This window comes from Nesoenas mayeri (genome assembly GCF_963082525.1).
Source record: "Nesoenas mayeri genome assembly, chromosome: 7".
NCBI lineage: Eukaryota > Metazoa > Chordata > Aves > Columbiformes > Columbidae > Nesoenas > Nesoenas mayeri.
Window position 1 is genome coordinate 12318847 of NC_137551.1, and position 25660 is coordinate 12344506.

At 40.3% G+C, this 25660-nt stretch overlaps 1 protein-coding gene across 1 annotated transcript in view; it reads left to right on the top strand.

Moving 5' to 3' along the window:
- Positions 1-425: 425 nt before the first annotated feature.
- Positions 426-25660, top strand: part of LOC308042619 (L-threonine ammonia-lyase-like) — a gene marked incomplete at both ends in the record, with an annotated part of 29550 nt that continues 4315 nt past the window's right edge. The window contains 11 exons of the mRNA XM_080348201.1: positions 426-559; positions 4899-4925; positions 7568-7910; positions 11939-12055; positions 12661-12902; positions 17009-17174; positions 17611-17710; positions 18612-18687; positions 19386-19511; positions 20773-20940; positions 21266-21323. Coding sequence (XP_080204327.1) covers positions 426-559; positions 4899-4925; positions 7568-7910; positions 11939-12055; positions 12661-12902; positions 17009-17174; positions 17611-17710; positions 18612-18687; positions 19386-19511; positions 20773-20940; positions 21266-21323 — 1557 coding nt within the window. The remainder of the gene's footprint in view (positions 560-4898; positions 4926-7567; positions 7911-11938; positions 12056-12660; positions 12903-17008; positions 17175-17610; positions 17711-18611; positions 18688-19385; positions 19512-20772; positions 20941-21265; positions 21324-25660) is intronic.

Here is a 25660-nt window from a genome sequence, read left to right on the forward strand (position 1 = left end):
AGTGTCCTGCTAACAGAGCGTCACCCAAGCATAATCCAGGCCCTGACTCAAATTGACAAGGACAGGCTGGCCTCTGAAATAATCTCTTTAAATAGCAGCAGCCATCTCTCGCACAGACGCTTCCCTCCACAGCCAGTGCTGGAGGGCTGTGTACAGCACGTCACCCACTATTTCCCACCCAGGCACTGCAGGGCTGGCACTTCTCACAGGCAAGTGTGTCCCCTGCCTGCAGCCTCCCAGCTTTGCTTTGCACCAGGAATTACAATGAATTTTGCAGCACAGTTTCTCTACTCCAGGGCGTTAAAAAACAGAAGTCCCAGGGACCGCTCCAGGGAAGATGAAGAGTACGATCCTTTCTGGCAAAGGTTGGAGAATATTGCTGTCTGACTTAGAGCTAGAGCGCTCCTTTCTCCCGCTCAGGGGTCATGGTCAGCCCTCGGGGTCCACCCAGGGCCAGGCCCAAGGACATGACAACCCCTGGACCCCTCCTGCCTCCTTATGGTGTCGTAGTTGGAGTTTTGCTTCGCCTCGTTGTTTATTTAGTCGCTGTGCTGTATAGGTAATACTTTCTTTTTCTTTTCCTTACTCTCTAAAACAAAAGAAAAAAAAAAAAAAGAAATCTTTAATAATTTTCTGGTATCTCCCAGGGTTCTGTGGTTCAATTGCTCTTGGGGTTGTCCACTGGGTGCACTGGGACTGTCCGTACTTTAGATCTGAGTGGTTCAGCTTTTTCACTTCTTTAGAGCATGATATTAGAAATAACCCTGGACAAGCCAACGGACTTCTGAAAATGTATCTTGGGATAGCCTGTATCAGATCCAGTTATTACAGGTGTTCTGTGGTTGTCTTTGTTCTGGTGTTTATGGTCTTCTTGAACTCCTGTTTTCAGGCTTGAAATGGTGCAGCAGGGAATTTGGGAGATGTCTAGTGCACCTGCACACCACCCATGTGACATGGTTATATTTGTACAGCCTCCCTCTTAACCTTTTCCATAGCTGTCTTCTGCCCCAGTTTCATTATCTGGACACCTCTAGCAAGACCATAACCTGCTGTTGCCAGATGTGGTATAAGCAAAGGATGATTCTAATTTCCTGCATCCTGCCACTTGTTACAGATGTTGGTAATATTTAAAACATAAATTTTTCAGTGGGCTCAATGCTGTTAATAAACCCTCATGGAACACCAAAGGGAAAGACAAAATCCTAGTTCTGCACTGAAAAAATGACTTGCCCAACGTCATATGTGGTGTGACGTCTTCTGCAGTGAATGGAGAATCTTAAACCAGCCCTTCCATCTCAGAACCACTTTTTCCTCTCTTTTGGGTTGTTATTCATTCTTTATTGAAAGAGAATTGCAGATATATGTTAATCACCAGAGAACCTCTAAATTCAGAATAGATTTAACTTAAAGAGGAAAAAAAGTGTAATTTCTTGAAGAGTTTTAATTACCAAATTGTTATAGTTATAATTTGACATTCATGGCTGTGAATGTCGTGCAAGAAGTGCTTAGGGAGATGGATCTGTTCGAGGGACACGTGGAAGGTGATGAAGCAGAGATAACCTAGAGAGGTGACCTTCTGAGTTCTTGCTTTCAGATGACTTTTTCTCATGTTACCTATTTAGCAGCTGACACCTAGTTGTTATTGCCAGCAGTAAGCAATGACATTTCAGTAGTGTGTCTGGAAGACTAGCAGTGGATTATGACCACAGATGAAGGCAAATATAGTACTAGGCTCAGGCTCTGGTAAATCTGAATTACTGAAAGTAAGGAGATACTTTATCAGAAGCGATAATGCAGCTTGGTTGTTCCCTGCATGAGCCTGAACTGTCTTTGCACTTGTTGCTGGCATAACATCCCACAGTTTTGTCAGCCCTGTATATGGTGAGTTATAAATGCCGGCTCAACCTCAAGGCTTGGTTGTTATGTACCTGTTTATGCTGGATCGTCACAGTGCAAACATCCCCTAACATTTGTGTTGTACGGGCTGCTAACTAAGCCCTGATCTCTTAGTCTTTAAGACACTCCGTTAAGTAGCCCTACTATGAACTTCCTGCAGGAGCCTTAGGCAGGTCATTTGATCTGTCTGTACCCCAGTTTCTATCAATAAAGTTGAGCTAATATTTACTGAATTTGTCTTTCTGTTTAGGGGAAGACATTGGTGATTCCTGTATGATTTAGAACAATCACATTGCATAGAATTTGCCTGCGATAGATGCATTTTACATTCCCATCCTCTAATTGCTACTAGTGGGGGTGATACAGTCTCAGACTGGTGTTTCTAGATACTAGTGTTGTACAAAATAATTATAATTTGAGAAAGTAATGTTTGAGTGCAGTATTGTCTTTGGTCTGTTTTGACTGTATTGTCAGAGTTGTAGTGTGTTGCTTCCCGCTGCCTGGGGGAGTTTAATTGTCACCCTGTAGTCCTGCGGAGGACACTTGGACACTATACAGTGCAGTAACCTGGAATAACTACCAGTGAAGATGACAGATGTTGTGATGCTTCTTGCTATTTGTTTCTTAGCAAGCCTCAACGTTTCTATCACTTCTCTTTCAAAAAGATCTGTCTGCACAAGCTGCTGAGATGCTTTTAAGAACTGCTGCTACTGCAGCCTTTTTGTGTGTTTGGGGAGGGGGGAAAAAAGTAGAAGAGGGCTGGGTGGGGTCAGCAGGGATTTTGCAGAAGTAGGGGAGCTCACAGAGAATTGTGCTGCCAAAAGGAGTTGGGATGGAACAAGCATGTTTAGGAGATATTGGGAAAGGGGATTGCAACCAACGGGGAAGTATCAGAGAGATGCGGATGGCTCAGAGGAGACAAGGCTGGGGACATGGAATAAGAAGGATTAATGGAGCTGAGGAGGTGCTGGGTAAAAGAGGGATTTGGATGAAGGAAAGGGCCCTTTCTGTCATATCCTGGGATTACCTCTTTCTCTCTCCTTTGAGAGCAGATCCCAGCCCTAGTCATACCTCAGTCATAAACCAGGCAGACTGCTCCCTGCAGCAGGCTGTTCTCCCGGCCTCACCCCCCAGGACATGACCCACCTCTGCTCAGCACTTTGAGGAATGAGGCAGAAATGGGCTTCATCTGACGGGGACCTGCAATTGTCCTGTCATTGCAGGATAACTGCCTGGCCATTTCTTTCTCCTTGCAATGAAGGCAACAGTTGTGGTATTTAGGTATAGTGTGCACTGCTAGTGCATTTTATCTTCCCAAAAAGGGATATTCTCAACTTGCAGCCATAAGATCTGAGACCATATATCCAGAAAACAGATGACAAGTATGTTTAAAACTGTATCTTAGTCTGTTGCTCAATGTGCTCAACGAAAGTGTTCAGGGAGCCTGAAGAGGATGGCAGCATATAGACAGGAGCTTCAGAAACCCCTGCACCCAAAACATTACAAAAGAATAACATAAAAAACCCCACATATAGAGAACATATGCATGTGTGTGTATGTGTGTTGATGAGTTAACTATAGGCCAGCCCAAATTCACTGAGGTGGTTTGAAGTGGTATTCAAGCTTAACACTTCGTGAGTTTGCACTACTCCATGGATCAGCCCAAGTTAGACATTGCAATATGGAATTCTTCTTGTGGTGTAGACCTATAAGGATGCTAAAATATGCTACAGAACTTGTGCCATACTATCACTACCTCTTCACGCTAAGCATGTATTATTGTGAATGCAGATGATAAAAACTGCTGTATAAATGACTAAGAAATGGTGAGTTTTCAGTCTTATACCAACATTTCTTTGCTTCCTTTTTTGACACTTGGATTTCTATCTGTGAAGCAGCACAGTAACATGGGAATGTATGTCTATAATTCTGACTTAATTTCTGCCTCACGATATGTTGTTGTGATTCATGCTGTAAAACTGCCCAATGGGCCAAGTGCTAACGCGGGATACATCTGTAAATCAAAATGGCAACACTGAGTCAGACCAAGAGCAGTCTGCTGTCTTCTCTGTAGTGGTGGCCAGTAACAGAAGCTTAGAGAGAAAACAAACAAACAAAAACACCACCTAAGGTACTTTCTCTCGTATCCTTTTGTGGAGTCTGCCAAGTAAGTGTCGAGGGGCTTCCTGAATCACAGATTGCTTCTTGACTGATGTGGTCACTATTAGGCACACGTCCATACAGTTGCACAGTTCTTTTAGGAACCCATTTGTACCATTGTCCTTCATAGCATCCAGAAGCAATGAGTTCTATGAGCTAATAAGTTTCTGTAAGAAGGGAACTTTTAAATATTCAATCTGGTACTTCCATATGATCTCTCTCTAACATTTATACTGGGAGAAACAGTGACTAATCTGTCCCAGTTTGCTATTTCCTGGACATCCATGACTTTGCAGATTTTTTTGCTTCTTCAGTTTCAGAAGCTGAAGAGATGCAGTTATATCAGTTAAAGTTGTTTAGTCTGTTTCATGGATCCCAAGGAAAGCAATCTGCATGGGCTTCATCTGATGGGGACCTGCAGTTGTCCTGTCATTGCAGGATAACTGCCTGGCCATTTCTTTCTCCTTGCAATGAAGGCAACAGTTGTGGTATTTAGGTGTACTGTGCACTACTAGTGCATTTTATCTTCCCAAAATTATTTTTGTTGTTGTATTAATTTCCTAGTTTATTAATATTGCTATTTTTCCAAAATAATTCTCCCCAGTGCTATTTAACTTGATGAAAGTTATCAGTATATTCAAAATTGGAAACAGAAAAATTATTCATTCCACATTGTTGCTTTTTACTGTTCTAAGAGTACATATTTGCACACACTGTCTTTTCACTGGCTTTGAGACTTCAAACTATGTAAAGCTATCTACTTAAACAAATGATATTTTTTCCTATTCCTTAATTATCCATGGAATGTCTGCATATGGATGTTCTGTTTTATTTTTTTGCAGTTATGCTGAGAAGCTGTTCTTGAAAAAGTAGGTTTATAAACTGCATTTTCATGTTTGCTTTTACTAATCACTTTAAAGGTAAAATGTCATAATTTATAACCATGTAACAGTGCTTGCCAGCTGGATATTTGTTTTATGGCTAGAAATAAACAGATTTTTAAATGAAAACTTTCCTAGACCAACTCTAAAAAAGGAAAAGTGCTCCATTTGAAGGAGCAATGTTTTATAATGCTGGGGTTTGTATTTATACTGGCTCAGATTTTAATCTAGTGGGCATGATCACTGGAACAGGGGCCATACTTTGTTACTGTGCATGAGAAGTCACGTGCAGTCTTTCTGTGAGCACTTGCATGCTTTGCTGCTTGCTTTGACTGCTCCTTCAGTAGAAATTCATGCTGAGGTGATCTACACCAAGCATATGGACTGTGTTTGAGGAGAGAAACGCACCTGACCCAACAGGGTTATTGCCTGGGTGTGTTGGACTTTCAAATCTCAACCCACTGTTTCACTTGGGAGTTTGAGAGCTCGCAGTAGGTCTGTGGTGCACGCCCAGGTGGTCTCAATAGGGAAAAATGTCGTTCTCTAATGTGAATGAAAAATACGTACATAGGAGGAGAATAAAAATTAATCTGAAATAAATATGTACAATAACATGATCGTAATGAGGCTGCTGACCTTTCAGATGTAAATGTATGGCAGTTGAGATGGTAATGTTTAAGATGTGCTTTAAACCTATCTCAGACTTGAAAAGCCTACACATACTTTACAGATGTTTGACTTTTGTTCTTTTTTTCCAGCAGTCATAAGGTGGTGTCTCCATCAGGGTCTTGGGCAGATATTCACTGTTCATGAGAGCAGTGCTGCAGATCAAGAACTGAGAAGCTGACTTACTTCCCTCCTTAGTTCTGCCAAAAAAAAGGAAATCCAGATGTAGGGCCCAAATTAGTATCCCTTTTTGGTCTTTCTATTTGCAGATAAACTTATTTGATGGCACTAGTGTGGTGGGGCATTACCCTGTAGTTTGTACTTTCTAGCAGAATCCTCATTCATCAGTGTTAGCAGTGGACTTTTCGTGCTCGTCTTTGGCTGTTTTTTTGTTCATTTGTTTTGTTTTGTTTATTTTTTTAATGGACTTTTGCAGTTGATTGCAATAAATGCAGGGAAAAAGCATGAATTTATATCCTATCTCAAATACCAGTCAGTAAAAAAATAAAAGACCTAGAAAAATCACAGATCTTTGATCTACCTATATATTTTAACCTATGTTTACCCTTTTAAACCATTGCCAATGTAAGAAATGTCATTAGTTTCTAGGGCTTGCTAAACATTTTAGATAATATGTTTAGAGATAAGATGCATATGCTATTCTCTTTTTTGGAATGGTTATGGGCTACTGTGATATGGAAAATATTTTGGGGGGGGCGGGATTGGGAATGGACTCTTTAACAGGGATGTGGCCTCCTAGATGAGGATAGCTGTTGTTTATGCCAGGAGCTGTTGCTGTAGCAAGTTCACAGGGAGACATTCTGATCTGATTCTCATCTTTGCATTAAGCTAGCTAATATGCATGAGAACTAACGCTGGAAGCTTAACATTTGCTTAATGATGTGTTCCAAGCATCTAACCCCAAAGGAGCAGAAATGCAGAAAATATGAAATAGAGCTACTTGAAAAGCTATTTAATTTGAAGACAGAATGCCTGCTATTTGGGTGTATTAGCTTTAAGATATGACATTGGGAAAATATTTTAAATCACAAACATCAACATAAATAAGTTACAAATGTGTAAATACTTTATTTATCTCCTAAAATTATTGTTGATCTCATTAATTTTGGAGAGGGAAGACCTTACCACAAAAATTGTCTTTTTTCTCTCCTGTGAGGATATACAGAATGATGGTTGCAACTGCTACATTGCTTGACCCAAATAACAAAACCTTTTGTGTTGCCCATATTGTTATGTGAAGTCCTCAATGGAACAATTGGAAGTGTAATATGAAGCAGAGCTCCTGTCACAAATTATTGGGACTGCAAAGAAAATGGATGACACTGCCAAAAGTAGAGACATTGCTCAAAAAGCAGCTGTTTCTAAATATTTTTAAATTCTTTTTTGAAATAATTATAATACATATTACTGATCTCTGCTGTAAAACCAGAACATGAGACAGTTGATGACTGTCAAGAGTGTGCACTGCAGGTGTGGAACAGCAGAGAAGCAGATGTCTTGTGCACAATGTAGTGACATTTGTTGCTGCTATTAATAGTATGAGGCAATGCTCAGTGGCAGCTATTTGCCTTTTTTGATAAACCTGGAGTTGTATACAGCAAATACAATTCCAGTTATTCTAAAATTTCTAGAAGCACTGAACTAGGATCATTGCCGATTGAGACTGAGTACTGAGGAACGCCTGGCTGCCCAGACAGCGTGGGTTATATCTTGCTTATTTTCTTGGGAATGATAGTTTCCCAGTTTGTCCACATGTCCAGTTATCTGTGGCTTTTCTAAAAGCTGGCTGCTACAGTAGCTTTCAATCCACCTACAAGATAAGGTAACATGATGGTAATAATTCAGTCTGCCTGCGTGAAGCTTGCGAAGAGAAATTGAGATGTGCATCCTTCTTAAATGCTAAATCCAAGCTTTCCTAACAAGTTCCTTCTTTTTGTTTTTAGGGATGACAATAAAATAAAGAATCAAGTTGCCCCGGCACTTTGTGATCTTCACTGTTGTAAGGATGGGCCGATAAGAAATGGCCTTATTGGGCAGAAACCACCCTCTATCAACCCTGAAAGACTGAAAGATTTTGGTGAGGAGGATTACCTGAACGGAGATGTGAAGACCTGGGAAATGAAGATAGTGAGCCGTAATGAGGAGTTACTTAGAGATGGCCCTTCCCGGATTCCTCAGTCAAGCAGTAGGACCAGCCTGTCAAGCTGTAACAAGCTCATTCGATTTGAAGATATTAGTGCAGCAGCTTTCAAAATCCAGTGCGGTGTTCAGAAAACCCCCTGCATGGTAGGGAGTTTATATGGCTTTGCATTCTCTCAGTATTTCTTTTGTTTTCTTTATAAAAGTTAATTGGAAATGAATGAAAAGTATTTGCGAGGTGCAGTAGATAGATCTGTGTAAGATGACTCATCTTCATATTATTAATAGTTGTTGTTAACTGTCATTAATAATTTTCCTCTTACCTGTTAATACTAACCTATTTAGGTGACTAATACTAACCAGGTTTAGGTGACCTGGGTAAACAAAGGATAAACCACATTAGGCATAGACTTAATGCACTGTAGAATTATGCTCCTGATGAAAAATGCTTACTACAAGGAACCCAAGTTGGAGACAGTGGACTATCAGTGTTTGGGTAAGCAGTTGTGAGAAGGTTTGATTTGGAACCAACCCTCATGTTTGAAGAGTTCGAAGGTACAGATTTTTGTTCCTAGCCTGGCCAGCCCGGCAAGGCTGAATATGTTCTGTAACCAGGCAGTTCTGCCATGTGTGTCTTCAACAAAACAAGGACATTAAGAGATACACACTCACACATACACACCTGTCCATCAGTTTAGGTATGAAAATAGCTGAGACACTCCCATGAATGAGCAAGCATTTGCTAAAGTGTAAGAGAAGTACAGTTGCAAGTTATTTAGTTCATACTGTATTTCTACTGTTGAGAGCTCTTCATGAAGGCTACTGTAGGCACTCTGCGGTTAATCTCCTCTTTTCCCTGTGGTGGGTGAGAAGAGTGTCTTTGCCAAATGGCAGTTTGTAGCAGCAACCCCAAAATGCTCTCTTGAGGAAACCCTCCCCGTTGCTGAACCAGGGCACCAAGCCAGCCTCATGGGCTGTGGGTTGTCTTTCTGGCCTGCACAGGGAAAGGACCTTGGTGTCTGAGCTGATGCTTGGGGTTAACAGTCCCTGGAGAAAAGTGGCTGGGTCTGCAAGGTGCAGCAATTCTCCCGATTCCCAGATGATGTCTCCTGATCCAGAGACATTGTAATTATTTTTGGTGGTTGTTTTTAGCTTAGAGTGCCCAAAATAAGGATAGCTGTGGTTTTTTGTAGCATGCTACTGAAGAAGTATGTCTTGTGACAAAGGACAGGGATACAAGACTGTTTGGGGCTGTAAAGTGGCCCAAAAAAATTGCAGGGTAGTGTTGGCTGGAATGCAGGGAATCAAACTGGATGCATTTTGTATTCATATCCTGCCTGTTCAGGGTGACTTGCGAGTAAACCATCTTGCCAGCTGTACCTTGGTTTCCGTTCAGAGTGAAAAAGTTGGCTTGCTTGGGAAGGTGGTGGGGGAGTGAGGAAACACACGTGTAGCCAGGTGACTGGGGGGCCAGGGACTGGGTGAACAGAGGAAGCGTGCCAAACTCCGCATGTTGTATCGTTTGTCACCAAAACTCTCAGACTGTCATGCTTGAGAGCACAGACAGTGCCCTAGACAGAGGTTTCAATCTTCTGCTTTTGTGGTGAGACTGTTCCAGGAAGAGAAGATTTGCGTTTATTTTGCAGGTGGTGAGCGCTGCGCTTCTCTGTCGTGTTTGTTAGATGTGTTTAATCTGACTGTACAAAGGTAGGTCTATGGGCAGGGAGAGTGAGAGTGTCATGGCTCTATTTGGTAAGCAGAACTAACTGGCTGTGTACCTTTTGGTAGCCTGGATCATCCCTTCCCTGCAGATCTTGGCATCATGTACTTCTGCCAGACAGTTACAGCATCCCGTCTCTGTACATCTGCCAGGGTGAGACTGTGGGAGCCTTGGCCATCTGGGGCGTTGAGGGACCTCATTCATACCCTCAGCTCAGATGGATCAGACCAGCAGCTCAAAACTAGTAAAGTTCACCTTGACCACATCCCCTGAGCAATCTACTAACTCCCAAGGTATGGCTCCTGTCTGAAAATGAACCAACCAACACATCCTGATAAAGGAAAAGGCAAGACTGCACAACTGATTCTGTGCTTCTCCTCACAGGTAGTTAAACACCAGTTCACACCATTTGTTCTCAGGCAGCTTTTTTCCTCGACTTAAATAGTTCTTTTCTTTTGGGTGCCCATGCAGATTTATGCAATGCGGTTGTATCCCCTTTCTGCATTTCCTGTGCCAAGCTAAACAGGCTAAATTCCTTTCGTCTCTTTTTATGAACTATGCTTTTGTGGATGCCCTGTGTTCTACATTAGGCCCAATGTCTGCAGTCCTTAGATAAGATCATGGTGACAAAAGGGAAAACTCACAGGCTGTTTCAATGAGTCTTACAAGGTCACACGTCTGGTCAGTACAGCTGAAAATAGTGCTGACACCTCCTTTGTTAGAAGTAATTGCTATATTTAGGCTACATTAACAACAAAAAAAAAAGCCTCAGTTAAAGGAAGCAGAAAAGCATAACCTAATGAGTTTAAATGTTGAGTATCAAAATGGTGGTAAACAGTGACTTGATGACACATATTTTTAAAAGTAGGAGACTTGGTAACTTTATAAAGTCACAGGATTCGTATCCTTTAATCATTTTTCTCATTGTTCACTCTAGAATACGAGATTCTTTACAAAAGCAAAAGTGATAAAACTAGTGTGGCATGTGAAGAATCAGTAAAATCGTATTTCTTGTCTAATGTTCTTGTTCTGTCTTGCATAGGCATTCTCCATAGATTAGGCTATTTAGGATATAAACTATTATTACTGTACTAAGCACTTTCCATTCTTTCAGTTCTGCAGCCAGATTTGCAAAGGAGCACCAAGTAGTAGCTCTTATTGCAGGATTTTCAGGAGTAAAATAGAGAATCTGGCCCCACCTATGGGTGAGGAACATTATATATACTTGTAAATTTACTAAAAAGCTTTGAAACATTAATCTGAAGTGTTTAGTTTAATTGTATACCTTAAAGCAAGTATCTATTTTAGATATATTTAATTTACATAAATTCACTTTGAAAGTCCCCCGGTCTGAAAAATATATCTGTACATATTATTCTGTACATTTTACACCATATGCATGACACTGCCAGATACTGTTTGAGATAAATATTTAAAATATGGTCATGCTGTCTTTTAATTTATCTCTATTTGTGACTTATTATAAACGAGGGCTTAAGCCCCTAAATGTCAGGGTCCTCATTTGCTTTGGCAGCCAATGGAAGAAACAGAGCCAATTACAAAACAGAAATGCAGTAAGATTAGAGAACTGGAACACACAGGCTTACTGCTGCTCTATTTCTTAAGTTATTTTGTTTAAAACTCATGGTTTAGATAATATGGTAAAGGAAAATTCATATGGCAATGCATGTTGTGAGTGTCTTACTATAAAAAAAAGTGATAAAGGTTTGCCATTAAAAATAATAAGAGGAAGAATTATGCGCTTGGACACTGCATCACATGTACTATGCTTGCTAATTCCTCTCAGTTCAGAGATCCTTTCTGTTCCAAACACTGACCAATTTCAAACAGCTGCTGCTTACACTTGCAGTCCTGGGAGATATATATGTTTAAATTGTTTCCATCATTCTTCAAATAAGAGATGTCTTTACTAATGTTGTACTAGCCTTAGGATGCATGAGGGACAATAGTGAATCAGTGGCAGAAAGGACAGCAGAGTCATAATGGGACTCAAGAAGGAATTTTCTAACTGCTTTTGTATCTATTAGGATATAACCTTATTTTTGGGGTGTTCCATATCCAGGTCTGGCAAGTGCTAAAATATCAAACCATAAGCTATGGTTTGTTTGTTTGTTTGTTTTTAATAATTTGAAATACTTATATTAATATCTGTATTTGAACAACAAAACAAAACAAAACAATACTATTTTCAGGATTCATAATGGCATGGGGTATGTATTTCACTGCTATAAGTTTGAAAATCACTTTTATAAATCAGAAGATAATGGGAGGTAACAACAGGCTGTCATGTTTTTCTAAAGAAACAGATTATAAAACTTACTGTTTAGAGCTCAAATGTAGCAGTTGAATGCATTCCTCACCAGGGAACTGATGGGGTATGGAAGATTTTTCTTAATTTTAAATACATCCCAATAACAACATTTCTATACTCCAGTATTCTAGGCTATCCAAGCAGTATGGAATGGACATCTACTTAAAGAAAGAGTTCCTCCAGTACACAGGATCTGTGAAGGAACGAGGTGTGCTTTACCTTCTGACATCATTGCCTCAGGTATAACAAAATGCCATAGTTCAAAAAGAAATGGAGCAGAATTAAAGATATTTAACTGTTAATGTCCATGGAATCACAGTGTTTCTTGCATTTTGAACCATTGTCCTGAAAAATATAGGTATGCAGGTATCTGAAAGTAAAACACTCTGTTTACACTTGGCCGATCTGCTAGTGAAATGCTTAAAAATATTCAAAGAAAATCTTGCAAAATGTAAACATCAGCATTATTCTGTGGCATTTAGAAGAAAGTGTTTGTGTGTGTACTATGCTTCCGACATGTTGAAACCACTACACTTTAAGTGATGATGAAATTGAGTTACTATGGGTGATGAGAAGAATTGAGATCATCAATTGATTTGGTAATACATTTCAGTATCATTACATGAATAATCCGTTAATCATTTATTGTAGGTTATTGAGTCTTTGCAGCAATAATAATTATAATTGACATGATATAGCAGCCCAGTAACAGTGTTTTTTCTTACACTTTTTGTATTAATATGAACAAATCAGAATGATTAATATGAACCATCAGAATGATCCAGGATCATATGGAACAACTTTGTGACACTGTATAATGTGCAATAATCAACCCTGTTTTTTAGGATCAGCAAAGAAAGGGGGTGATCGTGGCTTCGGACAGTAACTTTTCCATGGCTGTTGCTTACCATGCCTCAGAGCTCCGTATTCCAGTGTTTGTCATCATGTCAACCAGCACGTCCCCAGCCAGAGTGAAAATGTGCCGTGAGTATGGTGCCATGGTTATCTCCTATGGCACTACGGCTAAGGATTCTCAGACGCACGCAAGAAGGTTGGCGCAGGAGAATGGTTACCTCTACCTCGAAGAGTAAGTGGAAAGTCAGGCTATTAGTAAGAATAGATTAGATACTTGCACAGCTGTTCAAAACCAACTAGTTTCATTAAAATTTGATCACGTCATCAAAGTGTTCCTGTTACTTGGGATATGGACAGTTACGTATTCCCAGGCACAAATAATGAATCTTTCTATAACAGTTGGGGATGGAAGTGCTCTTCCCACAAATTAGGCAAACTTCCTGATTAGGAAATTATATGCGCTAGTATGATAATGGGTATATGTTAACTCTTTGTGAACCTTGTCAGAAAACACTAAGGTTAGGATTCATTTTTGGTCTCTCTGTTTGGAGTGAGTAAAAGCTAATCTTTAATGCAAAGGGTTCAGTGGTGTAGTGTAGAGCAAGAGAAGGTTAATTCTGTAAAATTTTCACGTATCTGGTGTGACTGACAAAACTGTGATTCTGCCTTGAAAAAAGATGATTATGAGTCTACTTCACATGTACATTTAAAGTAGGTAAGCATGAATATAAACTTAAGCTCAAACTATTTGAGGTCATTGAACAAGTCGGTTCTAGTGAAAACATGATTAGAGTAAGACAAAAATAATTCAAACTGATCCATTTCCACCCCCCACCTTTTCCCTTTTTTCTCTTTATTCTCTTCTACCTTTCCTTCCCCTTCCTTTCCTTTCACTTATCTTTTTTTAACCTTTTTTCAAGTAAGATTTCCAAAAGCACAGAGGGAGTGAATCATTAGCATGAGGTAGCTGGCAGTCCCTCTGATGCACCAAGCTGGAATGTTATTCTTCCTCCCCATCACCACCTCTGTGAGTGCCCATTCCCCTTTGGCTCCCAGGCACTAGTGTGCTAACTGTGGTAGTAATGAGTAATGCTGCTTGGAAAGAGGACCCCAGAATAATCAGAATTGAGAAAATCCTCATTTCTTTCCCAGTTGGTTAATTGGGAAGGCAATATTAACAACTGTACTCTTGAACTCCACTGTTAGCTCTGCCGAGAATGAATGACTCACGGGGCTGGTTGCTGTGCCTCATCTGTCACCATGGGCACAACCTTGTCCCAGATCGAGACTTTCAAAGAAACCCAAGGTAATAAGGTGCCCTAGGTCCCGCTGAATTTTAAACCTATTTAGGCTATCCTTGAAAACCACGGCTTTCCATAACCTTGTGGTTTCCAAATTTCTGTCAGCCTGTTGTCAATCGATGTGTTTACTGCCAGATGGCTTGCATCAGCTATCCTGTTTGCACATAAGATAGATTATTATATTGTAATTTCATGTTCAGTCTTCCCCTCCTCCCCAACTAATTATTTGTATTACATAAGGTAGGCATTCTCCAGGTTCATGAAGCTCCAGGGACAACACGTGATGGACTTCAGCATCTAGCACTCTAAATGTACACGTTATGTTAATGATATCAAAGCAGTCTGATTCAATATATTACCAGTTACAAGAAACAGAGTTATGTAATCTGCTACTATGTTTAATTAAAATCTCACAGATGCAATTTTTTACATTCTGGATTAAAAAAAAAAAATGAAAAAAACATCTCGCTACAGTTGTGAACCTTTCATAATGTGATGCCTGAGATGTATTTTGTTATGTGTAGCCTGGGAGAGCTTTCTCAGAGAGATGTATACATGCCTGGATAGTCAGTCTTCTTCAATATGTGTCTGACACACATTCATTGCCACTTGCCAAAGCTGTCTGTAAAACATCACCTTATCTCTTATGCTTCAGAATGGAACTTCTGAAATGTTGTTTTATTTCAGTTTAATTCTAGCTTGCATAAAATCCCAAGCAATTTGGTCTCTGAATCTCCTTAACCATCAATTCAGTCTTTCCTTCCTTAAGCAGAACATTACATGACTGTCTTTGGTTTTACCTGCACAGGCAATGTCCCGTAATTGGGTGTGTCAATATCAGTTCTTCCCATTTCTTGAGTGCAATTAAAATACTGTGTTATGAAAACGATCATGCAAGAGTTCAATTAAAGGAAGGAAATGTTTTAACCAACTGCAACTTCTTGTGAAATTCCAGGAAGGAAATGTGAGTTTTCGAGTTGGAATTCAATCATTAAGGCTATGTAGTTGCTGCCCAGGTAACATGGCATTTTTAATAACTATAGATATTCAGGACCTAACTATCAATGTGAAGATTGCCAGTAAGTAACACAATACCTTTGGGATGATATGAGAAAGATTGATTTGTGAATCAGAGAGGTAAGAGTGCTACAGATTGAATTGCACACCTTTCTTTAAGAGTACAAGTTTACCTTTTCTGACTCCAAATACTGATCAAACCTGATCCTCGTTCATTTGTGACCTGGTTAGTCTGTTACTCTAGAGAAGGCAGATGACAACTTTTGAGTTCTTGCTCAAAAAAAGCCTGCTAGCTGCCATGTCAATATTTCATTGGGAAACTGAAGCTTGAGAGCCCATTCTTTGATTGCTGATGTATCACACCTTTCAGAAGGCAACTGACCAAATTTCTAACTCTGACTCAAAAATACTTATATAAAACTACAGTCTTTAGATTTATCTGCCCTTTCCTTGATTCTTTTTTTCCTTCAATGGCATATGATACTCAAAGAGAGATGTTTGCTTGACAAAGCAAAAGTAATCAGTCACAGTGCAAATAAAATAACCCATTTTATTATTAAAAGCTGAAGGCTGATCAGTGAAATGGTGTTCTAACTAGATGTTAGCAAGGCAAACATGATTATCTGAAATATTCATCCAAACTGCTAAAAATCTTCATGCCCAGAGCAGCCTCCTTTGGACAGAATTTTCAGTTAGTGAAGTTTTATTCTTAAATTACACATCCCTGGTCCTCATTCATTTTTGCAGGTCCCCATGGTATCCCATGTGACCATGGCAGGGGTAACTCTGCAAACTCAGTCCTGAATTTTATTTGCAAATAGGGCTCCAGAGTTGTGAATTGGGCTCCAGAGATGAGTGACATATTTTGTCACAAAGAAGGAGGAGGAGAGAGCTCCTTCAGTATCTTGATAAAGACAATAAATTCAAGGGTTCGGTTACCCATCCTACTATGATCTCTTGCCTTCATCTTGATCTGTGCTACAGGAGTGGAAGTTCATTCCTCCCATCCTTTCTTGTGTAGTTACACAGACTCTTGTCATGAGTAATCTGCTGTGTTTTGCTATGTACGTGAGGTAACTTCTCAACAGGGCCTTGGTCTCCACTTTGCAGGCATTCTGTGTTCCTGTGCTGAGCCTCTCTGTGCATGGGTCAAGTAAAGCAAGTGAAGTCATTTGCTCTAGAATTCTGTTTGCTTATCCATTTGCCAGAAAAAGCAGAACATACAGGCATACAGTCATCTCATTTTTTTGTTATGTATTGTTCTACAATGTTCTATCATTGCTAACTTTTAAAAAATTAAAATGCAAACCAGCTTTTAGAAATATATCCAAGGCAATTGTGTGACTGTCCAGTGGACTTTTCTTCAATCTTTTGATTCTGTCCCTATTCTGCTCATTATATTTGCCTGAAAGCGTTTTACCAGCAAGTATTTTGGCACAACTAAATGCTTCTCTTACCCTCTCAGAGTCTTCCAGAGTAATGTGAAGGTATCAGATGTTGGCCTTGGATTGCAAAAATACTTGACTCTGTAGCAATCTATTTGGTATTTGTGAGGTTGAACTCAGTGCTTAAGTTTCATGAAAATTCTTGTTTATCACAAACACTAAATTCCACTTATAAAGAAAGAGAAGGAGATTTCTATTTGAGACTTTGCTCTTAAGTTTGGACTGCAACATTTAGAATTTATGAAGCTGAAGGAAGTGATGGCAGTGGAAACATTAATTCTGTCTTGCCAGCTCTGCAAACACCTCATGCTGGTAACAACAGAGATACGTGCTCTTCAGCCTGAAGTCTCTTTAAAGGGCTTGTCAGAGGCACAAGTTTTCTCCCAGTAGGTAACAGCACACGATGATCTGTCTGGTGGCAGTGTCCTGTTGTATTACCTCCCTGCCTTGTTATGCTGGTGATTTACTCTCACATATATATTTTTCTGCTGAATGATGTCTTTAAAGTAGTAGATGGAGCTGTTGCTGTGTTGTCACCTGTGAACCTTGCTGAGCTGTGCCCTTCCTTCCCGCAGGGAGGACAGTGCTGTCTACCTGTCCGGCCTGGGAACCGTGGGGCTGGAGCTCTACGAGCAGGTGCCAAAGCTGGACGCGGTGATTTTCCCTGCGGGAGGCCACTGTGGCTTGCTGGCAGGGTCGGCTGCTGCGCTCAAACACCTCAACCCACACATTTCTGTCATTGTAAGTTTCCTTTCACTTACAAAGTGTTGCATTTTGGCAGCTTTCGCCACAGCTGTTTTCAGAAGGCATGAGTGTCTGGTGGTTCACCGGCAGACACTGTGTACACTGGGGACAAGGACTATCTGATCCCATGGCCTTCATGTCTGAGAGCCTGGGAAACCTCCTGTCCCTTGGCTGCTTGGCTGGGTTAAGGAAAAATGTGGGAAGACCCTTCCAAAGCAAAAGAGATCTAGTGTTGTGTTTTGAAATAATTTCTTTCAGGAAAAGTTTGGCCCTAAAGAAGCCACAGGATAAGTTTAGTGATAGCACACTTATGCAAATTGAAATGATTGTTGATTTAAAGAGGAAACTCTGTGTAGCTTTTTTGGTGTCCACTTTGGTAGTGACTTGTGTTATAATTGGATCAATAAAAATTGGCTGCACTTGTCTTCCCCAGGGAGTTGAATCTGAAAACTTCCCTGTATTGCAACAGTCCTTAAAGGCTGGCCACCCAATTGAAGACCAAGCTTGCAGCAATCATCATCACTTTTATGGAGGTAAGAAAACACATTATTCTTTTGGAGGTAAAATAAAGGTTATAATTTATTTCCCCAACTGTATTATTTTCCTCACCAATTCAGTTAAAAAATATTCTAAAGGAAATGTCTTCAGAGTCAGAATTCAATTCAAGCTGTAAGAGCAACTTCTGCCACATTTTCCTCACAAGCACCCTGGCGTAGAATGCTATTTCTGGTGCATGTGAAATGTTCAGGTGAATACTTAAAAACAGGAGAGTATTTATCTGACTGTTCTCACGAGCAGTAAAGTCAGAGGGAAAGCTCTTGTGTAAAAGACTAATTTGTGAAAAGGCAGGAAAATGCAGTGCTTAAATATTTAGACTCACAAAATTGTTCACAGGACAACAGTGTTTATAAACAACACAGTTGTTTGCACATCATTTGCTCAAAAAGCTCAGCTATTAAGCAATTTAAGAATGTCCTGTTTACCTGATGTTCAAATCTCTGGCAGCTTTGAGTTAAATGGCAGATTTATAAACAAACAACTTGTTAACTCTCTTGGTAAGCTCTGCCTTTCTCTGTACTCCTCTGCTAACCGTCCTGCTGTAGCTGATAAAATTGGTGCCACATTTGGTTCTTCTCTCCTGCAAGCCTCATTGAACAGTGAAAAGTGCTGGGCTGCAGGATCACTCTCACAGTGCAACTGTGCTAGTGAAGAATCATCATTCTCTTAAAGGGGTCCAAAATTGCAAAAATCTTTGTAAGAGGTTTGGTCTTTTGTTACCCAGCACATTTTTGTCATATAAAAAAAAAATCTGCAATGTAAGATCGTATAACAGCAGTGTACTGCTGTTTAGGGCACAAAACAGTCAGGACTTTCAAAAATACTGAACTTGTCTAAAGCAGCCAGCTTCATATTTTTGTCTTTTGAAATCTGCAGATGTGAGTGGACTTTGCTTTGGCAGCAATTCTTTGCAGCTGACTGGGAAACTTGTGGATAAAGTTGTTGCTGTGAGGTAGGTGAAGAAAAGCAGTGAAATGAATAATACTGGACAAACATCGTTGTATATGAAAAATGTCCTGTACCAGCAGGGTATGGTGGTTCCTCATGTACCATGGTGAGCAGGTTGGCAGGAGCTGCCATTGTGCACGGTCTGTGAGAGCACAGTGCGGGTGGAGTGCCTTTCCTTCCAAGAGGGGCACTGAAGATACTGAACCCAATCCCATATATCACAGAATCATAGAATATCTAAAGTTGGAAGCTACCCACAAAAGAACATTGAGTCCAACTCCCTGCTCCTTGCAGAACTACCTAAAAATACATCATATGACTCAGAGTGTCATCCAGACTGACCCCTATGGCCAAGCCTTCACCTGCTGCTAGTATCTGGTCATGCTCTGGGTGTAAAACTTGTAATTGTTGTGTTCTACGACACCTGAAGGCGGCCTCTGACAAAACTCCCAAATCTTCACAGAAAGGCCAAGTTGTCATAATATACTTACCACTAGGAATCAGCTAGCACAATGGTTCTACTAAAAATGCCATCCTGTCATTCAGTTAATAACAAGATGAACATTCATCTCCAGCAGCAGTTTTCTGTAGCACCGCCTTGGAGTCATTGTACCTGGAAGGAATCCAGTTATACATAAATGTATTGTCTTCTGCTTTTGGTAGTTATTTTGTTTTATTTTGACACAACCCTTTTGCCTTCAGGGAGGAGGACGTCCTTGTTTCGATGCTGAGATTGCTGGAGTATGAGCGAGCCACAGTTGATGCAGAAGGGGCCATTGGACTCGCAGCGCTGGTTGCAGGGAAGCTGCCAGAGTTGAAGGGTAAAAGGTATGGCAGCTGTTGCGAACAGGGAACTGTGGCAAAGGCATAGGGTTGAGTGCCTTGGTCGTGGGAAACGGAGATAAGCTACTTGTTTTATGAGTGACAAGACAGTTCCTGCTCCTGAACTAGCAATGTGCTTGTCTGTGGTGTCTACTTCTGACCTGTGAGTGGTCTCTTCAGCCTGAAGATCATGTTGAACAAGACAAATGTCAGCCTGGAGACCTGATGAATCTTGTCATTTTCCTGTATTCTCAAATGGTTGAGGGAAAGGCAGTTACACACAGCTCCATGAGGCATGGTAACATCTGCCAGAAGAGCATCCAGCTCTTGTCAGCTTCTGGCCTTCTCTCATTGCACTTCTGGAAATCAGCCCTGTCTGTGGTGGGGCAGGAGCTAGGCTGTCTTCTGCAGTCACTCAGTGACACCTGCCTCCAAGCCCTGAGAACTCCTGCCCAAATAGTCAGTGGGATTATCCTTGTGCTTAGCATTAAATGTGTGGGTAAGTGCCTCCTTGCATCTGGGCTTCAGTACTCAGGAATTAAGTGGATTGAGCCTTGGATTAGGACATAGTCCAGAATGTATTTAAACACACATGCACTCAAGACAAAATAAGATTTCCAATACACAGCATTGTACCCTGAAATACTGCTGAGGCAATTCTTCAGAAGAGGCTGACAGAGTACACACAGAGCAGCCACACTTTTCAATTCAGTACAGCTAAAATAAGAGGGAAAATGCAAACATTTGGGTTTAAAGAGGCTGGGTTTGACTCTGCAGAGAGAGATTACCATGGACTAACCATGTGGATCTACACTGGCTCTGCAGTTTTCACTTGCTCTTCACTCTTGCACTCATTTTGTGAGGTTGAGATGGATTTAATTAATGGTTACAGAAAGCCTTGAACATACATGTTGTCTAACCATTAAGAGGCTAAGACTCAGAACTTCTAGGTAAAAATGACGCCAGATTTTAACAATTTGAAACAGACCTACAATTCTCCAGCTAAATATCCCTAGCAAAACTAAAATGTCCAGGAAATGCAAAATAAAAGTTTCAAGACCAACTAATGCAGCCGGCATGGAGGCTTCCACTGCCTACCCACAATTGATAACAAGAGCCAGGAGCCCCTCTGACATGCAACATATATTTATTGAAGTGTGATCCTAGCAGATATTAAGCTGATATTGAATACAGTGTCTGTGATTCAAGGTTCCTTTGTGCAGACAAGTGCTAATCAAAACCCCTATTTTTCTCTCCTTATTTTCAGAGTGGCAATTGTTATATGCAGTGGAAACATAGAGTTACATTTGCTACAACAGTGCATAGCTCGTGCCCTGACCCTCGATAACAGAGTGTGTAGATTTTCCCTTGTGCTTCCTGACTGCCCAGGAGACATTTCAAAGCTACTGGAGATTTTGGGTCGGGAAGAAGCAAGGTAAGTCAGACTAATAGTAGGGTAATATAATCACAGAATAGCACAAAGATTATTAGAGATTTGGACATGTTTCCAAATGTTCTCTGAAGGCAAGTCTGTAAGTAAGTAATTAATCAAAGGGTTGTTTGTTGGGGTTTTTTTTTTGTCATATTTCAGAAAAACTTTCGTTTACTTCCTTTTTGTTCCAATGTGAAAGTACCTTTGCAGCATAGAATAAGTGTCTAATACAGAAAGCAACACAGATAGCTACTGTTCACATGTAGAAACTATTTTACAATGACAAAGGATTGTTGGTGATCTCTAATTTATCCCTTATTTGATCTAGAGTTTTGGATATCAAACAAGAACGCACATTTGTGACATCTGGGCTCTTCATGGTTAAGGTAAGATGAAATGCAATTCCATTTTCTCTCCTAAATCACAAAATTGTATGGGTTGGAAAAGATCGTGGAGTCCAACTGTTAAGCTAGCACTGCCAAGTCCACCACTGAACCACGTCCCTAAGCACCATATCTATACACATCTTTTAAATACTTCCAGGGATGGTGAATCAACCACTTCCCTGGGTGGCCTGTTCCAATGCCTGACAACCTTTTCTGTGATGATTTTTTTTTCTAATATCCAATCTGAACCTTCCTTGGTGCAACTGGAGGCCATTTTCTCTCATCCTATCACTTGCTACTAGGGAGAAGAGACCAACACCCTCCGTGCTACAACCATGATAAGACAGTGATAAGGTCTCCCCTCAGCCTCCTTTTCTCCAGGCTGGACAGCCACAGTTCTCTCAGCCTCTCCTCATCAGACTTGGGCTCCAGACCCCACACCAGCTTTGTCGCCTCCTCTTCACTCTCTCCAGCACCTCAATGTCTGTCTTATAATGAGGGGCCCAAAACTGAACACAGGATTCGAGGTGGAGCCTCACCAGTGCCAATTACAGGGAGACGATATCTTCTCTGTTCCTGCTGGCCACACTACATTCTTGGTGCATGCCAGGATGCTATTGGTTTTTTTGGCCACCCAGGCACACTACTGGTTCATGTTCAGCCAGCTGTTGATCAACACCCCCAGGTCCTTTTCTGCTGAGCAGCTTTCCAACCACTCCTCCCCAGGCCTCCCCCGTTCATTCTGTTTCCCTGTATCTCTGTATGACTATGTTGAGGAAGTCCAAAAGAATGTGCACAGTGATTTGGGGAGCAGCATGACAGATCATTTCTTCTGTGTTAAACGGCATCTTGCCTCACCAAACACTTGTCAGGCATACAAATTATCCAGGACCTGTTTTACCTGCTATTGTCACACTGTGGGTGAAATACTCCAGCTATTGCAACCCTTCTTTACATGTGTGGTGGTGTGCTGGGGGTGATGAGCAAGCTGCAGCATCCATCCAGAACTTGAAGAGCCAGCTGTGTAGGCTGGCTGTAATTATCTGAGATCAATTTGTATTAAAGCAATGTGGAGAACGTCCTTACTCTTAAGGAATCCTCGTGTTTAACTAGGGCCTCAGTTTTGTACCTCATCCACACAGAGCACAGAGCAAAATCATCATTCATTTGTTGAGTGTTTGATACAGTAACAGTGAGGAGGTGTTATCAGTTAGTGGCATCTCTTAAAATGATCATTTGCCTCATGGCATCTCTCTTATTTCAACTGGTTTGGCAAAGGTGTGGTTCCACTGATTCATTCTACTGCTGTCCGAATCAACCCGACTTAGCTTGTGAAATCACAGGTGGAAGTTAAATTAGGGTTCTTTGCTAAACAGGCTCAAGACTGGAATTCAGTCATGTCATTGAGTAACCACGTTCTTCCATTTTGGCATTTAAATCTAATTTCCCACCTGGATGTAAAAACCTGCTCAGTATTTTCACTTGCAGATATAAAGAACAGGTTAGATTAAAGATGACTATAGCAAAGGACCACAATGAAGTTCAAAAATGTCTTTCAGAACATGATATTATTGGTTTTCTCAAGTGTCTACGACTAAAACTACTTTATTCCACAGTGTGCTGTAACTAGAGGCCAGTTTACTGGTTTGGGTAACTTGAAAATAACATGACACTGCATGGGGTAGACAAATCCCTCTGATTCAGTGACTAATTTAGCTATGAGAAATCTTTTTATTAATGCTTGATTTTACAAACCCTGTAATTCTAAAGTTTTCAATGTGATTTTTATGAAATAAGTATTATATATTTAAAAAAAAAAAAATCAGTTCTCTTGGTTTTTGATTGAGAATGTTAGAACAAGTTTCCAGTGCTCTTGCAGCCTCTCACAATGAGGCAATTTTATTAGAATCTGTAGTAAATAGAGTCCCTGAATGATAAAGTGCCATGAGCAATTGTCTGCCCTTTAAACACAGGGTATTTTCACGAACTGTCCACTTCAAGAGTGACAGTATTGCACTACAGGAGGGTTGAAGGTACGAATTTGCATCACTGAATAATTTAATTGGATGTTTGATTTGCGTGATGGCTTTTAATTAGTCTGGGAGAGGCTATCGGATAATTAGATGTGAAGTACGAAGTAATGATCCAGATTTATAGAGCTTGGGGACTTTGGAGGCAGCTCTATCTGGAGACACCTACTGAATCATGAAGCTTTTCTCTGAAAACTAAAACAAGAGTGGTCAAAAAGGGTAGAATATTGATTTTATCTTTAAGCATCAAAATGAATTTTCTCTAAACAGATATAGAAAAATGTACACATTTTCATAGTAAAGCTAATACATGTGGGGGAGGTTTTGCTTTTTCTTTTTTGATTGTAAGAGCCAAAGCCCTGTGTCAGCAAAGAATTTTGAACATTTGCTACTAAAGCAGCCCTGCAAAGAACTTTGTATCAATTTAATCAGTGTAAATCACAGCACATTACATTAAGCATGCATTTAAATCTGGATCAAGAACCAAAATTATCATGTGTTCAACTGGTGGTAACAATAAGAAAGGTATTACAGCTATACCCACTCCAACTTAACTTCAATACATGCTTTTGACTGTGGATATAGATGACGTGTTTGACAGAACAGAGGAGTAACTGTAGTGGCTCATTTGAAATACTAAATCAGTCCTGTCAAGATTGTCATCTCTGCATTTAATCATCCTTTTAGATTTATCCTTTCATTTCCAAAAGTGAAAAACTTGGCTTCTAGTCACTGCTTATCAGGAAGTTAGACTAATTTTTTTCCCCTCTAGTGAAATGTCTTGCTGGGTTAGTGTTTATTCATCTGGTTAACACTTGGAATGCTCTATGGGAAGATCCTTACTGATAGTCTGATTGCATGGAGTAGTAAGGACTTTGTAAAACGAAGCCTTATGTTCAAACTACACTTTTGGAAAAATAACTTTTGGAACATGTTACTGGCAAAAATAAGAGATGTTTTTAATTTTTAAAAAAATGGCTACATCAGATTAATCTGATTCTTAATGAAGTGCCCAGTGCAGTGGGATTAGCTGGTTACATTCTTTGGGAGAATACAGGAGTTTATTTTGGATACTGCCTGCTCCTACCTTCAGTTTAGATTCTCTTTCCTGGTGGCTCATACTGGATTCCTGTCTTGCAGATGATTACACCCTAATTCACTCTTACCTGAGCAGTTAGGAAATGGCTTCCAAATCCCCAGTATTGAAATAGGTAACTCTTAACAAATCATACAAATAACAAGTCTGGTAGGCTTCACATTTCACAGCTGTTGAAGCAGGTTATATGATCAGGAATATCCAGACAGAAAAAAAAAAATATCAGAACTAAGGAAAAAATTATCTAGTATCACCAGCTAACTGGATATAGTGACCTAAAGGATTACACAGGTCATGGGAGGATGCTACAACTTGCTTCTGTGAACTTTCCCTTTCTTACTCAGTAATATTCCTTAGATTCACTGTGAGACAATTTATCATGTAAACTGTTTCCATCTGTAAACCTCTTTACAACCATTTACATCCCCTTAATTTCATATTGTTATTGACTCGGAGAGAAGTCAGTGAGCAAAACCAATAAGCAACTTAACAAGGTAAGAGCAATCTTTGCTATGAAAACATGCAAGGTTCTGCTCTAGAACAGCAGCTTCCCTGCTTCATGCTTGTTGCGTATTTGGACTTAGGCAATGCAGCTGAAAAAAAAATGTATCAAGTTTCTAGAAAACTCTTCTCCTCACCACTGAAAGTGCAGCATAAGCAGACTGGCAGGTACAGGAGGGTCCTGGAACCAAACAGCAAAGGCCTGCAAGGTCTTAAGGTGCTCCAGCAGCTTTGCAGAGAAGCAGCTACGGTGACAGTTTTCCCTCTGGCCTCAGTCCTGTTTGAAGTTATGGAGCTATCTGGCCAGTTCCTTTCAAACCTTTATGGAGCTTAACTCTGCTGTGGTGGTTTTAAATAACTTGGAAGAGACCAGTTGTAGAAAGAACATCCATCACATTACTTCTGCCTCTGACTCTGCAACAAAATAATAATTCATAAATCAAATGTTGCTTTTTCTTTACAACAACATTACACATTGTCCCAGTGGTGCTGGGTTTCATGGCTCACTCTCTGTGGTGTGATACCTGTTTTTCTATACAGTTTTTTCACCTCAGGCCAGAACTAATTAAATTATTTTAGTCTGCTCTGTCAATTTGAATAAATGCCTTTGGGCTAATTTGCACTTTGTAAAAGGCTTGGAGGAAAGTATTTTGGATTAGAGTCCCCAGTTGCCAACATATTCCATATCATTGTCCTATAAAGAGAATATA